The sequence below is a fragment of the Athene noctua genome, chromosome 3 (genome assembly GCF_965140245.1).
Source record: "Athene noctua chromosome 3, bAthNoc1.hap1.1, whole genome shotgun sequence".
Lineage (NCBI taxonomy): Eukaryota > Metazoa > Chordata > Aves > Strigiformes > Strigidae > Athene > Athene noctua.
This window is the reverse complement of record NC_134039.1, coordinates 50,343,932-50,363,648: the sequence shown is the minus strand read 5'-3', so window position 1 is coordinate 50,363,648 and position 19,717 is coordinate 50,343,932. Positions and strand designations below refer to the sequence as shown.

General features: G+C 40.3%; 1 protein-coding gene across 2 annotated transcripts in view; it reads left to right on the top strand.

The window, feature by feature from the left end:
- SRGAP1 (SLIT-ROBO Rho GTPase activating protein 1) overlaps positions 1-19,717 on the top strand; it is a 153,451-nt gene that overhangs the window by 88,429 nt on the left and 45,305 nt on the right. For both annotated transcript variants that reach the window (XM_074902963.1, XM_074902962.1), the window contains exons 5-6: positions 13,955-14,137; positions 14,531-14,659. In XM_074902963.1, coding sequence (XP_074759064.1) covers positions 13,955-14,137; positions 14,531-14,659 — 312 coding nt within the window. The remainder of the gene's footprint in view (positions 1-13,954; positions 14,138-14,530; positions 14,660-19,717) is intronic.

Here is a 19,717-nt window from a genome sequence, read left to right as displayed (position 1 = left end):
CAGTGTAAGTACAAATAGCTTGCCGTCTAGATTCCAGTTATATTCACTAGAAAACTAATATGGGGAGATCAGACCCCTTTGATCAGATGCAAGCATTAACTCCATTGAACAGCTTTTCATTGATTGCAAAGGAATTGGTCAGCTGTAGATGCCCATGTTTAGCCAGATACAACCTATTCTTAGTAAAGTGGCAATATGGTGAAGAATAACATCAGTTCCATTGACTGCATCTTTAGAATGATCATCAGCATATCTCTGTAATGTATGTGCTTGAGTACATGTAGTGGTTTGAACTCAGCCAGTAGCCAATCACCACGCAGCCAGTCGCTTCCTCCCCTCCCCCCCCCGCCCCATCCCTGGTGAAATAGGGGAGGGACAAAAGAAGAAAATTCATAGGTTGCATCAAAAAAATTTAGTTAATAGTAATAAAACAACAGTAACAATAATAAATCCAAAGGGCTAATATACAATACAGTTGCTCACCACTCGGCAACCAGTACACAGCTTGCCCCCAGCAGCGATCCCAACCACACCACAGATCCTGCCATGCCAGCCGGAAAATGGAAATGAGAGAGCATGTATCTCGTTTATATACTGAGCATGATGTCACATGATATGGAATACTCCAGTGATCTATCTGGACACAGCCCTCTAGCTGTTCTCCCTCTCAGCCCAAGGAAAGTTAACTCTATCCTGGCCAAAACCAGGACAGTCTCCACCCCTTTTTCCATACCGTTTATGTTATGCTCAGGTTCCAAATATATTCTGAGAAATCCCCATCTCTTTTCCCGGGTCTCACAGATATAATTCTCTCAGTCTGTGGGCCATCCTTCCAAAATGTCTACCGAGTTCATTTAGTCCATAACTTTGGGTTCCTTCTGTCCTTTCTGTTCCTTCTGAGAGTCTTTAAGGCTGGAGGAATGAGGTGGAGTTGGCTCAGTTGATGGAGCAGGAGGCTTTGGATGTGGCAGGAGGATGTTGCGGGGCACCAATTTCAATAACAGGGTTATTTAACAGTCCAGTTCATTGGCTGTTTTCACCTAAAATCAACTCCCCTTGAGGCACACATTGGACTTCTCCATCCTTCTGCATTACCCACCAAGTGCACCCAGATCCTTGGGCAAAAGTAATCCCATGCATAGATTTACCTTTACCCAGTGCAGGAATAACCCAGATTATCTTCCCCAGCATATTTTTAATGCGCATGATGGGGGCTTTATCCCCATCTACAGTATGTAGGAGGTTTAATTGAGCAAGGCCAGTTTGTTTGTTAGATCCTCTGGTATTAACTGACCAGGTGGCTTTTGTTAAATGCACATCCCAGTGTTTGAAAGTTCCACCACCCATTGCTCTCAGTGTAGTTTTAACAACCCATTGTATCACTCAATTTTCCCAGAGGCTGGTGCATGGTAGGGGATGTGATATATCCACTCAATACCATGTTCTTTGGCCCAAGCATCTATGAGGTTGTTTCAGAAATGTGTCGCATTATCTGACTCCATTCTTCCTGGCATGCCCTGCCACCACAAGACTTTCTTCTCAAGGCCTAAACTGGTGTTCCAGGCAGTGGCATGGGGCACAGCATAAGTTTCCAACCATCCAGTGGCTGCTTCCACCATTGTAACCACATAGTGTTTGCCTTGCCAAGTTTGTGGAAGCTGTTATAATCAATCTGCCAGGCCTCCCCATATTTATGTTTTAACCATCATCCTCCATACCAAATGAGCTTTAACCATTTGACTTGCTCTGTTGTAGCACGTCTCACATTCATGGATTACCTGTGCAATAACATCCATGGTTAAGTCCACCCCTCGGTCACGAACCCATCTATATGTTGCATCTCTTCCCTGATGGCCTGAGGAATCATGGGCCCAGCGAGCCAGAAATTGTTCACCCTTATGTTGCCAGTCCAGATCTGCTTGAGCCACCTTAATCTTAGCAGCTCAATCCACCTGTTGGTTGTTCTGATGTTCTTCAGTGGCCCGGCTCTTGGGTACATGAGCATCTACATGGTGTACTTTCACAACCAGATTCTCTACCCAAGCAGCAACATCTTGCCATAATTCAGCAGCCCAGATGGGTTTGTCTCTGCGCTGCCAGTTGCTCCGTTTCCACTGCGGGAACCACCACACAGCGCATTTGCCATCATCCATGAGTCAGTATAGAGGTAGAGCACTGGCCAGCTTTCTTGCTCAGTGATATTCAAGGACAACTGGAGGGCTTTCACCTCTGCAGACTGACTCGATTCACCTTCTCCTTCAGCATCTTTGGAAACCTGTCGTGTAGGGCTCCACACAGCTGCTTTCCACCTTCAGTGTTTCCCCACAATGCTTCTCATTATCCATTAGTTTATTATCTGGTGGGGCCTCTTCAGCATGTGCTACCTCTTCCTCTGGCGCCATTCCAAAATCTTTGCCTTCTGGCCAGTTTGTAATCACTTCCAGTATTCCTGGATGGCTGGGGCTCCCTATTCGAGCCCACTGTGTGATTAATGTGACCCGTTTACTCCACGTGGCATTGGTTGCATGGTGTGTAGAGGGGACACTCCCTTTGAGCATCCAGCCCAGCACTGGCAGTCAGGGAGCCAGGAGGAGCTGTGTTTCAGTCCCCATCACCTCTGAAGCAGCTCAGACTCCTTTGTATGCTGTAAACATCTCCTTTTCAGCTCGAGTAGAGCGGGCCTCGGATCCTCTGTATCCCCAAATCCAAAACCCCAGGGGTCGACCCCGAGCTTCCCCTGGTGCTCTCTGCCAGAGACTCCAGGTAGGGTCATTATTCCTGGCTGCAGTGTAGAGCACATTTCTAACATCTTGCCCTGTCCAAACTGGCCTGAGGGCTACTGCATGAACTATTTACTGTTTAATTTGTTCAAAAGCTTCTGATTGCTCCAGGTCCCATATAAAATCATTCTTTTTTCAGGTCGCTTGATAGAGAGGGCTGACAATCTGACTGTACTTTGGTATGTGCAGTCTCCAGAAACCCACAACACCTAAGAAAGCTTGTGTTTCCTTTCTGTTAGTTGGTGGGGACATAGCTGTTATTTTATTAATCACTTCCATTGGAATCTGACGATGTCCATCTTGACATTTTACTCCTAAAAACTGAATCTCTTGTGCAGGTCCCTTGACCTTACTGTGCTTTGTGGCAAAACCGGCTCTCAGAAGGATTTGGATTATTTTCTCCTCTGTCTCAAAAACTTCTTCTGCTGTATTACCCATATAATGATGTCATCAGTGTACTGTAAGTGTTCCGGGGCTTCACCCTGTTCCAGTGCAGTCTGGATCAGTCAAATGGTGGGGCTGTGTTTCCACCCCTGGGGCAGTCGATTCCAGGTGTATTGGACACCCCTCCAGGTAAAAGCAAACTGTGGCCTGCATTCTGCTGCCAGAGGGATGGGGAAAAATGTGTTGGCAATATCAATTGTGGCATACCACTTGGCTGCCTTTGACTCTAGTTCATACTGAAGTTATGGCATATCTGGCACAGCAGCACTCACTGGTGGTGTGACTTCATTCAGGCCACAACAGTCCACTGTCTATCTCCACTCTCCATTAGACTTTCACACTGGCCATATGGGGCTGTTAAAGGAGGAGTGCATCTTGCTGATGACTCCTTGGCTCTCGAGTTGACCAGTCAGTTTATGGATAGGGATTACAGCGTCTTGATTGGTGCAATATTGCCGTCGGTGCACGGTTGTAGTGGCAATTGGCACCTGTTGTTCTTTGACCCTCAGCAACCCCACAACAGAAGGATCTTCTGAGAGATCAGGTAACACAGACAGCTGCTTAATTTCCTCTGTTTCCAAGGCAGCTGTAACAAAAGTTCACTGATACCCTTTTGGGTCCTTAAAATACCCTCTTCTGAGATAGGAGAATACATGGAGTGTCTGGGCCAGTCACACTGGGGTGTTTTTCCCACTCTTCTCCACTTAGGCTCACCTCAGCCTCCAATACAGTCAGCTGTTGAGACCCCCCCATCACTCCTGAAATACAAATGGGTTCTGCCCCTTTAAAATTTGATGGCATTAGTGTGCATTGAGCACCAGTGTTCACTAGAGCCTTATACTGCTGGAGGTCAGATGTGCCAGGCCATCCAATCCACACAGGCCGATAAACTTGATTGTCCCTGTCCTCTACCTGGCTGGAGGCAGGGCCCCTCTAATATTGGCCGTAATACCCGCTAGTGACAAATGGGTTAGTGTGGTGTGTATGGGTTTCAGCCTCATCTTGATCACTCACTTCCTGTGAATGCGAATCAGTTCTTGCAGGATTGTGAGCAAAGTTGACCTTTTTGCTCTGTCTGAGCACTTGATTACTGGAAACTGGAGCAGCATTTCTCCTAAAAGAACCTAATTTTGTAGTTATTCTTCCCTCCAACGGACATACCCGCCCTTCTAGGAGGGAGGGAGGTTTTCCGTCCTATTTCTTCATGTCTTCTCCATAGTCACGCAGGCGATGCCACAGGTTCCCCCGTGGTGTGTGCCGGTTGTCTCAAGTAGAGAAATGACTGCTCCTAATAGCTAAGGTTCTGGTCCATGCAGGTGGGGAGTAGGACATGTCCTCTTTAAATTGCTGGAATTCTTAAGATAATTTCTCCACAGCCACAACCAGGGAGGGAGACTTTTGTCGTAGTCAGTGAGCCAGTTCATCTACGGTTGGTCCCTGTTTGTCTCTCCAGTCCATTACTGCCAATGCATTGGCGTATGATGAGGGAGTGCTCCATACAAACTTCCTCCACATGGGCCGGGTGCACTGGATTTCATCTGGATCTGTGGGTAGCCATGCATTATCTGGGTCATAGTAAACCATCTCTCACACAGCTAGCTCCCTCAAGTATTGAATACCTCTCCATAGTGGTCCACACAAAATCTTCCTTGAAGGGATACCTCTCCCCTCACACTTGACAGGAATCACCTCTAGAGACTGAGATTTTGTATCTTCTTTCCAATGGCTTTGTCAATGCCCCCTTCCTTAGACAGGGATCCCAGCTGCCTCACCTCCCTACCCTCTGATTCCACACTGCTGGCCCGTCTGTCCCAGGATTGGAGCAGCCAGGTAACGAGTTGCTGACTTGGATGGCGGCTGAAATCTTTTTGCAGGTCTTAAAACTCGCTCAGGGATAAAGATTGGGTGACTATCACTGGCTCTGCCTCCTCCTCCTGTTATTGTGATGGGCCTGGTTCATCATCACCCTGTATGCCACAAGGGCATTTTCTTGTGTATTTCTACTTATTTATGGGAGCAAATATCATCATGGATTGGTTCTCTGGTTCAGCTGCAGTGCCTCTCCTTGCGGTTGTAGTGGCTGCAATTTCTGTTGTGGACTTTGGAGTGGCTGCAATGTCTGTTGTTTTGTTACCAGATCCAGAGACCTTCTTTTTGAGGGTGCTGAACAGTGTTTAATAGCACTTGGTGAGCATGGGCTGGGCCCCAGCATGTTGCAGTGAGCTGTGCCTCTCTGCAATTACCCAGGTGACAACATAGTTTTTCCAAATATTTTACTAGTTTTTCAGGATTCTGCACCTGTTCAGGAGTGAAGTTCCAATACACTGGAGGTGCCCACTGTTCTAGCTACTTGCCTATGCTACTCCACACCCCAGCCACTCATAATTCTCCAACCTTGGGATAGATCTCAAGGTGATACTCTTCAATAGTTTCTTAACTCTAAAGAAAACCTGAACCACATGCAGAACACACTGGTTCCTAGCAGTATGACAACCATGTTAATGTCAACATTCCAAGGATATTTGCAATTTCTGAAATTCTCAAACACAATCGTAAATAACCCCTGGACCAACAACTGCATCATGTCATAGATCAGCATTACATAGTACAGAAAAAACAAAATTTTTGAGTTATAGTGGTGGGGACTATGTACAGCAAATAATGGTGATAAAATCTTAAGGAGCCAAGCAACAGACATTATGACCTGATCTGTCAATCTGTCATTATCTCAAACCCCAAGCCCCACGTTGAGCACCAAAATAGACTGTTGTGGTTTGAACTCAGCCAGTAGCCAATCACCACGCAGCCAGTTTCTTACCCTCACTCCTACCCTCAGCCCTCCACCAGTGAAATAGGGGAAGGACAAAAGAAGAAAATCTGTAGGTTGAATCAAAAAAAGTAATAGTAACGAAACTACAGTAAGAATAGGAAATCCAAATGGGTAATATACACTGCAGTTGCTCACCACCCAGCAATCGGTACACAGCCCATCTCCAGCAATGATCCCGACCACACCAAAGATCCCACCACACTGGGACTGGAAAACAGAAGTGAGAGAGCATGTTCTTCCTTTATATACTGAGCATGACATCACATGATATGGAATTCTTCAATGACTAATCTGGGCTCTGCCCTCTAGCTGTGCTCCCTCTCAGCCCAAAGAAAGTTATCTCTATTCTGACTGAAACCAGGACAATACATAAAGGTAGAAAGATATCTAGACACATGGAAACCTCACACATAGCTTTTAATTCTGTGTGACATTTACTGTTTACAGAGTAAAATCACAGTGGCCTTACCAAAACAAATACCTACAATTTTAAAATCTGGGAGGTATGTTTCTCAGTCACTTACAAGAAGGAGAAGCCATCTTCCTCTTTGCCCCATGATTTATGGAAAGAAGACAAAAACTCATTTTTACTATTGTGAGATATATCTTTGTGTCCAAAAGAAAGGAAATTATTTTCAAATCAGTGAATAATATACTAATATTGAAGTCTCTCCCTATTACTTGGTTCTGGGTTTTTTTAAAGAAATAGTTAAAATGAGAAGCCTTATTGGAGTTTAAATAAATACCTCTAAAGCCTTTGAGTGAAAGGAAAGTACTGGGGCTTTTAATGAACTGAGGGTGTGTGTGAAGAAGGGAATAATCCATTTACTTATCATCATTCTTTATCTTATAAGAAAGGTTTGTAAATTAAGGTCACCCTCCAGAAATAAAAAACAAACAGTTGTGCGTAAAAGTGTATTAAAGAGAATGAGAAAAGATAATTAAAACCATTAAAAGCTGAAATAGTAAGAAGTGTTTGTGCCGAGACACAGGTGTATACAATGTAAAGAAATTATAATTTAATTATACTCCATGATACTCCTTAGATGAGGAGTGGGTTCCTTAGGCAGAAGTATTCAGGCACACACAGTAGTTCTGCTGCTCCACAGTAACTCAAGCCAACGTGTTGTTTGCTCTGCTGACAAGGTTTAAGATATTACTTGCCTGGATTTCCCTAATGCTATGTGGTCAGGGGCTGGATTAAATGTTTTATTCAAACCTAAATGGTGAGAGGCTGTACCCACCCGTCTCCAGCACGCCAGCCAGACCTGAGGCTTCATAACACCTGCTTTCAGACTTCTCAAGCACCAGGTATCTCAAACATAGTTTATCTAGAATGATGCAGAATAAATCAGATGTTTAAAGGAATTGCTACTGATTTGGTCCAAATATTTTTAATGGCTGAGTTCTACCACAGCCTACTAAGTATCAGAATAACAACTGACTTTTCTTCAGGTGACAACACTGTATCAGGCATCCTAGTCTTCTCTGTCATCAAGGTGCCAGAAAAAAAGGTGACTTTGGGACCCAGCTCTGGAAATCTAGTCTTGCACTTCTGCCTCAGAAAATCCTTTTTAACCTGTTCATAGGGTCAGATCTATAACCCGATATAGTTAGGGAGTTGTGTCCATTGGGTTTGACATTTTTTAGATCAAACAAATCAATAAGCAGTGCCATAGATTTTGCAAAGAATAAACTGTTCTAAGAGAAGAAAATAAGAGATCACTGAGGAATTGAAGAAACACACCACCTTCCACTAAGAGTGCATTATGAAGATTTTCAAATCAAAAAACTTCCTGCTCAAAGATATTTATTAACTTGTGGAAGTTTGAACCTCTGCCTTTTGAGAGAGAGAGACTAGAAAACATTTTGACTGATTTTTAAAAGCTCAGAACTGCAATGAAATGTCCAAAAAAAAGTTTTGGAGTATTAAATACCTACTGTTCTTTAAAAATTCACACCAATAAGAGACCTTTCTCCTTGCTTTCACTTTATGTAATTAATTTTTTTTTCCATTTTTTCATTACTAGGAATTAACATAGAAATACGAGATTTGTACCATAGGTCTTCATTTACTCCCTGGGAGTAGCTTACCTTGAGTTGACTTTGGGTTGTACAATCCTCATTAAAATTACACGTCATGTACAGAATTGTTGAAAAAATAAGAAGAGAAGCAGGTGAACTGAGGCTTCAGAAGATGTTCTAAGAACCTGTGAGCAAAGTAGGCTTACTGTGCTGGAATAATCAGGAGTTTGTAAAGGAAACTTTACTTTTTCAGTTTCCATCTTTTTCACATAGAGAAGGTTTTCTTACATGTGACATTACATAATCATATGTTTTCTACATGTTACTCAAATGACTAGTGAAAATGCATTTTAAAACTATATTTTCATTTTTCAGTATTTTATGCACTGGTTCTTAAATTATGACTCAAAACATCATACTAAAAAGAACTGAATAGCTAAGCTTCAGTCTGTATCTTTGCAAGTTCAGTAAATTATGAGTGGCGAGTACTTTTAATTATGTATGGCTTCTCCCTGGCTGTGCCAGCCAGTCAGTGTCTTCAGGTCTGCAGCATCCCAGCTGCTGCATTCCTCTCTTACTCCTCTCCCTAATACACTTTCAGGCAATGTAGACTAGTAATTAGTCCCATGTTTTACCTAAGTATATAAGCTGTCGAAACTAGAACAAGGCCTACCTTTTGAGTGAGTGGGGATGGGGAGAGAGGAGCCCATTTGGTTATGTGGGGGTCACAAAACAGAGTTTTCTGACAATTACAGGGAAAAAAGTTGGTCAAACTGAAAACCGCAGGAGATTTGGGTTGGTGTTTTTTGTGAACTAAGAGATTTAGAAAACTTCTTACATGTTGCTTTAAAGAGGGAACGGATTATTGATTTTACAATAGATCATCTTTGCAACAGAGAGAGCTCACCAGTCAAACTCTTTCTTCCATTTTACTGGAAAGCTAAAATATCTTGTATTATCAGATCAAATACTGGAATATGACAATTAACGTCTGAAATGATTGGGAATGGTAGGAAACAGAAGGTAGGCAATCTTTTCTTGCAATGTAGGGAGGTCTCCACTGGATTTATGTAAGGGTGAGGGCATATTCATAAATGACCTCTGAAAGAGTCAGGGAGGGATCAGTTTGGTGACAAGTTTGCTAAAAATACAGAGCTGTTCTGGTAATAAGGATGGGGGAAAATGGTGTAGAAAACCAATGCACATCATAAAAGTACATCTTTGTGTCTCCCACTAGGTGTTTCAAATTATTCCAACTGACATCACACTTTTCGCAAGCAATACAAATGTAAGGCTTTCAGAAAAATAAAAAAGTAGGGACAGTCCAAAGCAAACAATTTAATATTAAATAAGACAGAGCTGCTGTGCTGCTTGCATTTTCCATTGCTTTATCTCACTCTTTAAAAATCTTGGCTGTTTAATTTCTCAAGGTAGTTGCTGCCAAATTTTCTTTTTTCTTTGCTGAAATAAAACAGAATCTGAATTCTCTATAGAAAAGTTAAATCCAATTTACTGTAGCACACCAGAGATCTGAGAAGGTGAAATCAGTAATTCTGTATTGGTAGTAATATATCAGTGGCAATTCCTGGAACCACAGAGGTTGGTTTGGAAGTGAACAGGATGCTGAAAACACCTAATACTGAGCCTACTTAACTGCTAGAAGCCACTGATGTGGTAAAGTTGGCATAAGATTTTACTTATTTCTTGGGGAAAGTAGTACCTAACCTGATTTAATGAATCTCTTGCAACTGCACCTTCTGATAAGAACTCATGACTTAGCAGAGACAATTATGAAACAGTTCAGACACAGTAATTGCAACAGGGATGAACTGCTGTTCTGTTAAATGCCTATTTCCTGAGAAGCACTATGAAAAAGCTCTTAATTACTCAGTTTTATTATAAAAATTAAGCACATGGTAACACATGGTAATTTCAATATATTTTAACTTCGTAGCATTCAGTCTTAACACGTTGGACTAAGAAGCTTTCTTGAAAAGTATGCATGTAGAAAAAGAAAGCCATCATCTTACTATGGGAACATTCTTCTCTTGTAGCCCACAGAAATACAGCACTAATTAACATCTTGTTGATGGATTTTCCCAGATAAAAATTGTGGGTTTAAATAAAATAATTATCTAAGGGTTTACTCTGATGTGCCCTTCCCCACGATAAGTGCTATCTTCTGCCCTAAGCCTACTTGCTGAGCTCTTATGAGTGATGCTGAAAATTTGGCACACAAAATGAGACATTTATATCACTAAGTGAACAGTCTGTCACCTACAAGTGGGAGAGTACACAGTTTGGGTAGCACAGGCTTTTTCATCTGCTTGTAGTCTGACTTAGTTATCTGACAGAAATCTATATTTTTACATCACTGGATCTGCAGAATAAACCTGCTAAATTAGTAGGAGATAAACTTAACCATTTCATTTTAGAAAGGGACTAGTACGCATTTAACAATGCTTTTTTCACTACAGTGGAGAAGTGCAGCATGTCATGATGACAGTTCAGCATCTGCAAAATTACGACCTTGCTCTCTCTTTTCAGTGCATATGTGATGGCTGATCAATAAGCACTTTGGGGACTAATTAAAGTCAGTTCAGTGATGGATACTCTCACAGGACAGTCTATTGTTCAACAGTTTGGTGGACATTAGAGAAGCAGTATTGCTTATTTCATCAGATTATTTGTCATTTGAATTACAGATCTATGGATCTGTTACATATTCACAGATCAGAGATCTGTGGGTCTCAACTCTTCATACAGTACTCTTCATACAGTTAATCTACAGGAATTAGGCAAGCCTGTTTCTGTCTTCTACAGTATCTAAAAGTCTTTAAAACTCCATGGAGGAAAAGATGGTATAATGTTAAGGGCAAGAGTCATATATGCAATTTAGCATGCAAATTCTAAGCTAATTTGTTGAGGAAGTGGGCACTGAAATATTTGGAAGCCAAATCCCTAATCCCAAATCCCTTGTTGACATTTATTTCCATACATGTCTATATAATGCTTTTTCAGGTTAAGTTTAGCTGCTGCAATATCAGCTCTTAAAAAACATTGACAAATCATGAAAAAAAAGACTGGAGCTGTCAGCTTTCCCCAGAGGCTTGAAAAATAATGATGTCACTAGTGCATGAGATCAGCAGTGCTGTCAACATAACAAACTGGACAGGAGACAAATGCATAGGCTGATCACTGCTCTGTACATAGTTTGTATTGATTTCTAAACCAGCATGGCTTGGGTAGGACTGTTGTCCAGCCCTGAGTATACTGCCAAGGGGAGGGCTGCTTCTTCAGTTTTAGTTCCCTTAGGAATTATTTGTACGAAGAACTTAGTGCAGTTTGTTGCAAGAACATGGATTTCAAGTAGACTTCTTGGTTCTCTGTAGAGACTATGAGCTGCATGTCATCCTCACACAAAACTTGACATACAGTTGGTGTACAGTGAGACACTGGAATTGGTAACATGTGCTGTAAGCAGGGAATGAGAGGAAGAAATACTCTTCAGCAATGAGGTTAGCAGAGTCAGCATGGAGGCATCTGAGCTTCTTCGTGAAAGCTGGTAGTGATACACTTGTAGTCCTTCACTCAACAGGGAGGAAGGCTGAAATGTCACAGCCGCTGCAGAAGGACATTAATGCCTAATCCCCTGGGCTACATGGCACACAGAAAAAATGCTTCAAAAACCTCAGTGCTTACTGCTTTTGTCAAGCAGAACAAATCACCTTCACCACTTAAGTCAGATGCTTTGAGATGTGCTGTTAGGAAGCTCTGGGATATTACTATGTGCTCTTTGCAGGCAGAAAAACTGAGCACCAAAGTAAATAACTTTCGTAAGTGGTAAGACACATGAATTAGACTTGTCCCACCAACTGAAAAGCCTCTGGAGCTGACACAGCACAAAAGATTAAAAAAGAAAATGCCTGTAGAATTCTGTAAAGAAGCACTAAAAAAATTGACTAAAAAGGCCAAAAGAGAAGGGCACAACCTTATTTTTAATTTTGTTTTTCCATAACTTTTAATAGAGCCATATCGCTTTCTGTGCTTCTCAAGTTGCAGCAGTGGCAATAACACTAAACACTGCTCCAGGCAGTTTGGGTTTTTTTAACAGAGCTGTAAACACATGGTTTATTTAAAAATAACAAGGCCACTCTTTTTGATGTGTGTCTCCAACTGATTTACCTTGCTACAGGAAGTTAGTGAAGAGTTGCCTGTTTCATTTTTAATATAAATCCTATTTCAGTTGTAGCAACAGCATGTCATCAGTATTAAATAGTGGCATACACAGTTATGGTGTATAAGATTATGCATAATGTGATTATGCAGAATTGCAGTTCTCTAAAAGCTTCATTCTTTCTGTTGCACAAGACTTTAAATAGGCATCATTTCAGCCATCACCTGACAGGGCATGGAGTTCATTAGTATCGATCCACACAAAGCCATGCTGCAGCAAATTTGCACTCTCCAGCTTTAATGTCCCCAGTGTTGCCACTCTGTGGATACTCCTTAGGCTGGCCTAACTACTCAGTTACAAAAAGTACTCTTCTCTCTAGGAAATATCTCATGACAGCCCCCCAGACTACTCTGTCTCCTCTGTGGGTCACACACACACAACCCATCTGATTCCTCCCTGGCTGTGTCCTTTGGAGGAGGTGAATGGGTGAATGGCTTGCGTGGCCTCAGCCCAAAGATAACATCTACCAGGGAGAGCAGTCTGGCACCCTGTGAAGAAGAGAGGAGGCCACTGGCTGCCGAGGATGCCTTCATGCTTTGTTCCTTGCTTGAAACTTAAGACAACAAACAAAAGGAAGGGGAAAAAAAAGGCTGGGAAAGGTGGAAAGTGCCTTTCTGTGCTGGAGGTGGGCAGAGACAGCCCTCCCCAGCAGAGGCAGGTGGTTTGTGGTTGCTTGCTGCCCACTATGCAGTATTCAAGCTGAGGCTTTTCTTGCTTGAAGAAGAAAGGGAGGAATGGGCTGAACCAGTCTTTCTCCCTCTTTGTGCTCTGTGCAAGCATGTATTTGCAGGCTGGCAGCCCAAGCTCTCTTGACTGCAGAGCCAGTGTGTGTGGAGGGGGAAGATAAAGGTATTAACTGGGGGACTATGGGGAAAGCATCTTCACAACTCATTTATCAGGCGGCTCCTTCTCCAGCTCTCATCTGGTGCTAGGTTGCACCCAGTCTGCTTGCTGCACAGTTGGTAGCTACTTCCCAGGCTGTAGACAGATGTCCAGCTGTCTGGAGATGTGCTCTCAGACAGAACCTTCCTGTTGCCTCTTTCTTCCTCTTTCCTCAGTGGTGAACGGGTCCTTCTGCTTTCAAACATTCAATGTCCACAGCCAAGCTGTTAAGTCAGCACTGAAGGAGTCAGATAGATATGGCACTGACATAAATTTAGTTTTATTGCTCATTATTTTGTGTTTTAATTCAAGGACAGGAATCCTGCAGTTTAAGAAGAAAGAGTTTGCTTTTTCCTGTCAGAGCAATGAAAAAAATCCCCCCCCAAATTTCTACAAAACTATATTTTATAGCTTACTGCCCCATTGCCTATTACGACGTTTCAGTGATGCAAGGCCCTTCTGAGGAGAAATGAGACAGGATGAGGGATGGTCTCACACGCCTACATTATGACTAGTTCTCCATCACCTTTCTCTTTATTCATAGTGCTTGGTAAAGCACTATGAACATTTAGAATTTTAGATACATAAAAATAAAATGAAAATGCAAACAGAAATCCTCAGTCTCTGTTGGCAAATAAATTTATCCAAGCTCCATGTTTATAAAAGAATGTTTTACTCAAAGACCCTGTGATTTTTCTGTAGGTACCTTTGTATTTTCATTTTGTCCTAACTCTCCTTTGACTCTGTTTTCTGCAGGTCATGAAAACATACCACATGTATCATGCAGAGAGCATCAGTGCAGAAAGCAAACTGAAGGAGGCAGAGAAGCAAGAAGAAAAACAGATTGGGAGGTCAGGAGACCCTGTTTTTCATATTCGACTAGAAGAAAGGCACCAGAGACGGAGCTCTGTGAAAAAGATTGAAAAAATGAAGGAAAAAGTAAATAGTCCTTTTATTTAGCTTCATTTGAAGTAAATTCAGTGCATTTCTGACATTCTTTAGCATTATTTTAGACAGAAAAGTCCAGCTGGAAAAGAAAATTAAACAAGATACACATATAAACTAGTAGTGGGTTATAGATAACTTGACTTAATTGCAGTTCAGAGAATGGAATACTTTATTCCCAGTATAATTCTTATTATATGGTTTGTCCCGTTTGAAACAAAACACTAAGTTATCACTTTGCATGACATTTGTTATATGCATAACAGGCTGGCAGCTAAGATTCATTCTTGTTAGTAAGAATGTATGCTTGAACTGTTACCATTGCTACATACCAAAAATGAAGTAATTCATTATACATTAAATACAAATATACTATCTTTTTCCTAGCGTCAAGCAAAATACTCTGAAAACAAACTGAAATCTATTAAGGCCCGTAATGAATACCTGCTCACCCTCGAAGCAACCAATGCTTCTGTTTTCAAGTATTATATTCATGACCTTTCGGATTTAATTGATGTAAGTATTGGCACATTTGTTTTTATGTTTATTCTGTTCAGAAATAATACTTTTTTTTTTTTTTTTTTTTCATTTTCAAAGGAATACATTAGTAATATGGGTTGCCTACAGTATGTTTATCATTTATAATATTGTATGGTATAATCAGCAGATTTTTCCTTCAGCTTTATATTTCACAAAATAAAGTACCAATAAGATGCTGAACCCATTCTTTTAAAGTTAGAACATTATGTTTTCTCCCCATGTGGCAAGAGAAATAACACAAAAGACGCATAACACAAAAAAGGCAGACATTTCAATTTTGTACTATAAAAGGATTTCTGGGGTACAAATATTTTTTACAAGATAAGCTTCTTAAGTGAGCATCTAATAATGGTATTTTAACTCTAAAGAAGACATTTCCTCCATGTTTCAAAATAATTTAGTTTCATTCATTTAGTCATTGCATCAAATATACACTGCTTTTTATTCTTACTTCATGTAGTTTGCAGAACAGACAAAATCAAACCTGTACTCTGTACTGTCAACAGAATTGTTACTGATTGTCCTTAGTTATTCCTGTGAGAACATCCTAGGAGAATGAGCTTGCACACTGATGTTGACTTGTACTAGGATTTGGTCTCCATAACCTGTATTACTGACATTTTTAGATGATATGGAGGGAGGATCCCACACTCTTGTCATGTCCCACTCTCTTCATAAGCTGACCACATATTTGATAAAGAAAATTTGCAAACACAAATTCAGGAATATTCATTTACTAGCAATGTAGCTTTAAATAAGTCAGTGGGTACACCTCTGTGGCCCATATGAAATGCTTTCTGCTGCAACAATAACATTTGTTATTTACAGTAGTAAATACCATTCACATACAGTCATTTCTGGTGGGATGTTCATCACAAAGATAAGCCAGCTAAGCTCTGGTTTGTAATATAGTATAACTTAATGCAGCATTTGACAAATATTTCTCATTTCTACTGTCTGGAGAAGCAAAGCTTGATAGAAAAATGCCTTGAGATGAATGGTCTAAAATATCTGCATATATGTGTTTTATTGTATGTTTTTTAAAGTCTATTTTCTTTGACATTTCTGTTTTTCTGTAATTTATAAAATATTGCCTGATTTTGTTATTTTTTCCTTTTCCTGATCAACTTTCTTCTCTCACTGTTGCATGTCTTCTCTTTTCTGATTTCTTCTGGTTTATTCTGCTATATATTGTCCCTGTCTAATCTATACCCATGCACCTTCATGTCCTGCTCCACCCACCTGACCTCCCAAGGCAATGAAAACATTTATCAGAATCCCAATAAGTAAGTTGATCAGGGTGGATAACTAAGAATAAGCAGCATATCTGCTAGGGTACCACCCAAGTGAGAAGTTGTCCCTACCTAATGGATGATTTTCCTGGTACTACTTAAAGTATGATGGATTTTTAGCCTCTAGTTAGGTCGTGTCTGATGTGAACTTTATGAGTTCTTCCTGGCTGCTGGAAAGAAGGAAAGGTCCCTTTCCCTCTGTTCCTAGCACCCCCACCCCTTCAGAGGTTGGAAAGATGCTGATTTTGTTTCTCCAGCCTTCTCTTTCGGAGCTCACATTTCCCAGTGAATGTCTCCAGTGTGTGTTTTTACTTGGTCAAAACTTTCTCAGGTTGGAAAATGCACCTGACTCTTACCCACTTCATTGATGACAACAGAGGTTGCCATAGCAGTGACAGCTGAGGGGAGGAACCACAGGCCTAGAGCTTCACAAAGAATTTCAAGGGGAGGAGAAGTTAAGCTCTCTGTGCATACATATACAATGACAACACTCTTTGGAGTTAGTGTATGTAAATATATTTACACGACCATGAAGGCTAGAGCTTTCTAACTGCTAGTTTTTAACTGAAGTATACATTCTACAGTATTTAGTAATGCAGGGAAATGATAACCTACTTTCTGTGGCTTTTTCCAAGCTGTGGACCAATGTAGACAATAGCATTCTTTTAACAAAATGGCTGTAGAAATTACTCTTCCCTAAGGAATTTAAATGGAAAGTCTAGCCGCCCTTTGCATCACTGTTTTGTAGAGTAGGCTGTAAACATGTGCAACCAGAATTTGTTACAGATCCAATTTAATCCAGTTCTGAGTTTGTTTAAATGAAGTGTCTTTCAGACATTTGTATTTAATAAGAATATGCTGTGAAAGCATTGGTATCTAGACAAGAGTGTTTGCTACTTGACAAAGGAAATGCTTTTTGTAAATGCAAGAGTCTTGGCACGATTTGGGGGTTATATCATTGGAATGTGAAACATGCTTCCCACTAGCCGTATGTTGCAACAGTCCAGACTATCTCATTCTGTAAATCTATTAATGTCATGGTACAATTCAGAGTTTTCAGAGCAGTGGTGGCAATTTTATTCTTTGCCCTGTCTATATTGTCCCCATCTACCTGCATGACTTTCTGTGGTTCCCTGAACTCTCTCTTTACCTGTACAGAAGGGGATACCTCTCCTCTGTGTCTGAATTCCAGTTAACATGGAAGGGGTTTAGGTGTCCCGGAGCTGTTGGTGTTGCCCATAAATGAAACTGAAAGTTTTCCTACATTACTGAAAAATATGTCTGATTAAAAGTGGGATAAATATATGAAGGAATGCAGTGAACTGTTCAATAAATTTTTAATAACAAGGTTGGGGAGGGTTGTGGGACATTTTTTTTTTACAAAAATTTTACAAAAAAAAAAAAAAGGTTCCTTTTTCCTTTTTTTGTTTGGATTCCACTGCATTTTCCATTTATGAGGGTCATATGGAAAATCCTAAATTGCAGTTCCTCAGCTGAACTTGGTCTGAACTATTCAACTCCTTCATTTCATTAACAAAGATCAGGGCTTCTGACTTAAAATGATGATGTGCTGTTCATCTTAAGCCCTTGAGATAAAAGCAAGATAAAAATATTGCTGCAGTCTTAGCTGGATATTTTAATGCATTTAGTGAGCTGAGGGTTGGGACCAACATTTGCAAAGAAGTAGGGTGATAAACAGGATTTGATCTGCATAGTGTATTTCTGTCCTTTGTGTATTGTACTAGAGGAATTTGAATTTTCTGTTGAATAATTTTTCTCTGCTGACTATATAGTAGGATCTAGTTCAAGTGGAGGACAGGATTAGCTTTTTTCTTTATTTGTATCATGTAAAAAGTTGTAAAGATTACTTTTTAGCTAAATTAAATAAGCTTTACCTAGTATGCAGAAACTTTTTTTTTAAGATTGTGGGTTTCAGAGGAGCAACAGCGTACATATCCCTGCTAATCTGACTGTTAGTACCAACATCTGTCCATGTGGCTACTACTACTCATACACTTGAAGATTTCCTTATAATTGAGTTTATTAGATTTATCTGGATTTTCAAGGAAGGTAGGGACCTTTTTTCAGACATCATGCAGTCATATGATCTGAAGATAAATGCTAGGAAATAGTGATCAAAACAATTTGACTGTAGTTCTGCTGCTGGAATAAATAAAATATTCATGTGTTGGTCTTTCTTAGAGTAGTGTTTCTGAATCTCTAATTGCAGTCTGCATGCTTTGGATGGTTAAGAAGTTAGGGAACATTTAGCTATTATGAACTTAATATATTCTGTAAAGGTTCTTAATCATTCATAGAACCAAGTTTAAAACTAGGGTAGAGTGTGTGCAGCTCACAAGCTTTGTTACATAAGTTCTCATAAATATGATATGTACAGCCAGATCCCTTTGATTTGAATATTGATGTCTGTGTTGCAGGATGGTTAGAAAGTGACTTATTCAGAGGTTAAGCCTTTTGTAATGAATTCCTCTCTCCACTGGCATTAGAATTTTTTATTATTATTCCTGAAATTAAATGAAGAGCAGCTTGCTTGTTTGGTTGAAGCTCTGTGCTAAGCACTGCAGTTTGTTTTGTTCGAGCCTAAATATACTCTGGGGTACAATAAAGACAGTAAATGCTCTTGAGACTCCTTCAGATTTAATTCCAAATAAGAATGAAATGCAAATTACAAAATTAATTTTTCACACATATCCCAAATGCATCACTTGTCTCCCTCCACTTTGCCCAGCCAAGTCTTTATGAATCCAGAAATTCAATAAAACTCATAGTCTATTACTTCATTCTCTCATTTCTCATCTTCGTGTTTTACTATACGAACTGACATCTCATCTCTCCAGCCCATAGATTGATAGCATCCAGGCTGTAGCCTTGGTGTGCTGATAGTGAACCTCAAAGATTCATATATATTTTGACTGTGTATTTGCTTGCTTGAACTTTACACATCTTTCTACAACTCTACAGATTTTTCCTGAAAACCGTGTGTACATGCATGTGTATGAGTGTGCATGTGAGTACATATGTACTTTTTTGCAACACCAGAAAGGTTGGTGATTTTTATTCCAAGCCTTGTCAAACAGGATGTGGTGGGGCAGCAGTTTAGTGACAGTACCTTAAAGTTTTAGTCTTAGTAATGAATAAATACCATAAGTGCCATCTCCATTATATACAACTCTCTGAACCATCACTAGTACTAGCAGATTAAAAAGGTACTTCTTTCCAAGTAGCTGTGAGTTGATATTGTAACAGAGCCATTCCCCAGTTAAAATTATCTTTTGTCTCCAAATTTTGGAGAAAGTGAACTAGAGTCTGGCAGAAGTAAGATTTGTGATGTCTAATAAGTGTTTATTTTGCTTTTTAAAAAATAATTTTACTTATACAAATTCTATTTTTACTTAAATCGTTGAAGCAAAAATTGTTCAGGTTCTGGATTTAGTTCCTGTTTGCTCTGCTGGCATTGTCATTGAAAGTAAATGCCTTAGTCTGGCAGGATATTCTGCTTCACTCGAAGAATCCTTCTTGGCTGGAAAGCCATACTTGTTACCCTCTTAAGCTGCCATCACCTCCAAAAGATGACCACGGCAATAGTTTCTAAGTAGATTAAGGGTTAAACAATGAAGTCCTTAGTACTGTCACAGCATAAAGGATGTTCCAACTTGCAAAAAAGCTGCTTCAGAAACCACCACAACTCTAATTGAAAATCAATAAGCTTTCTATTAATACT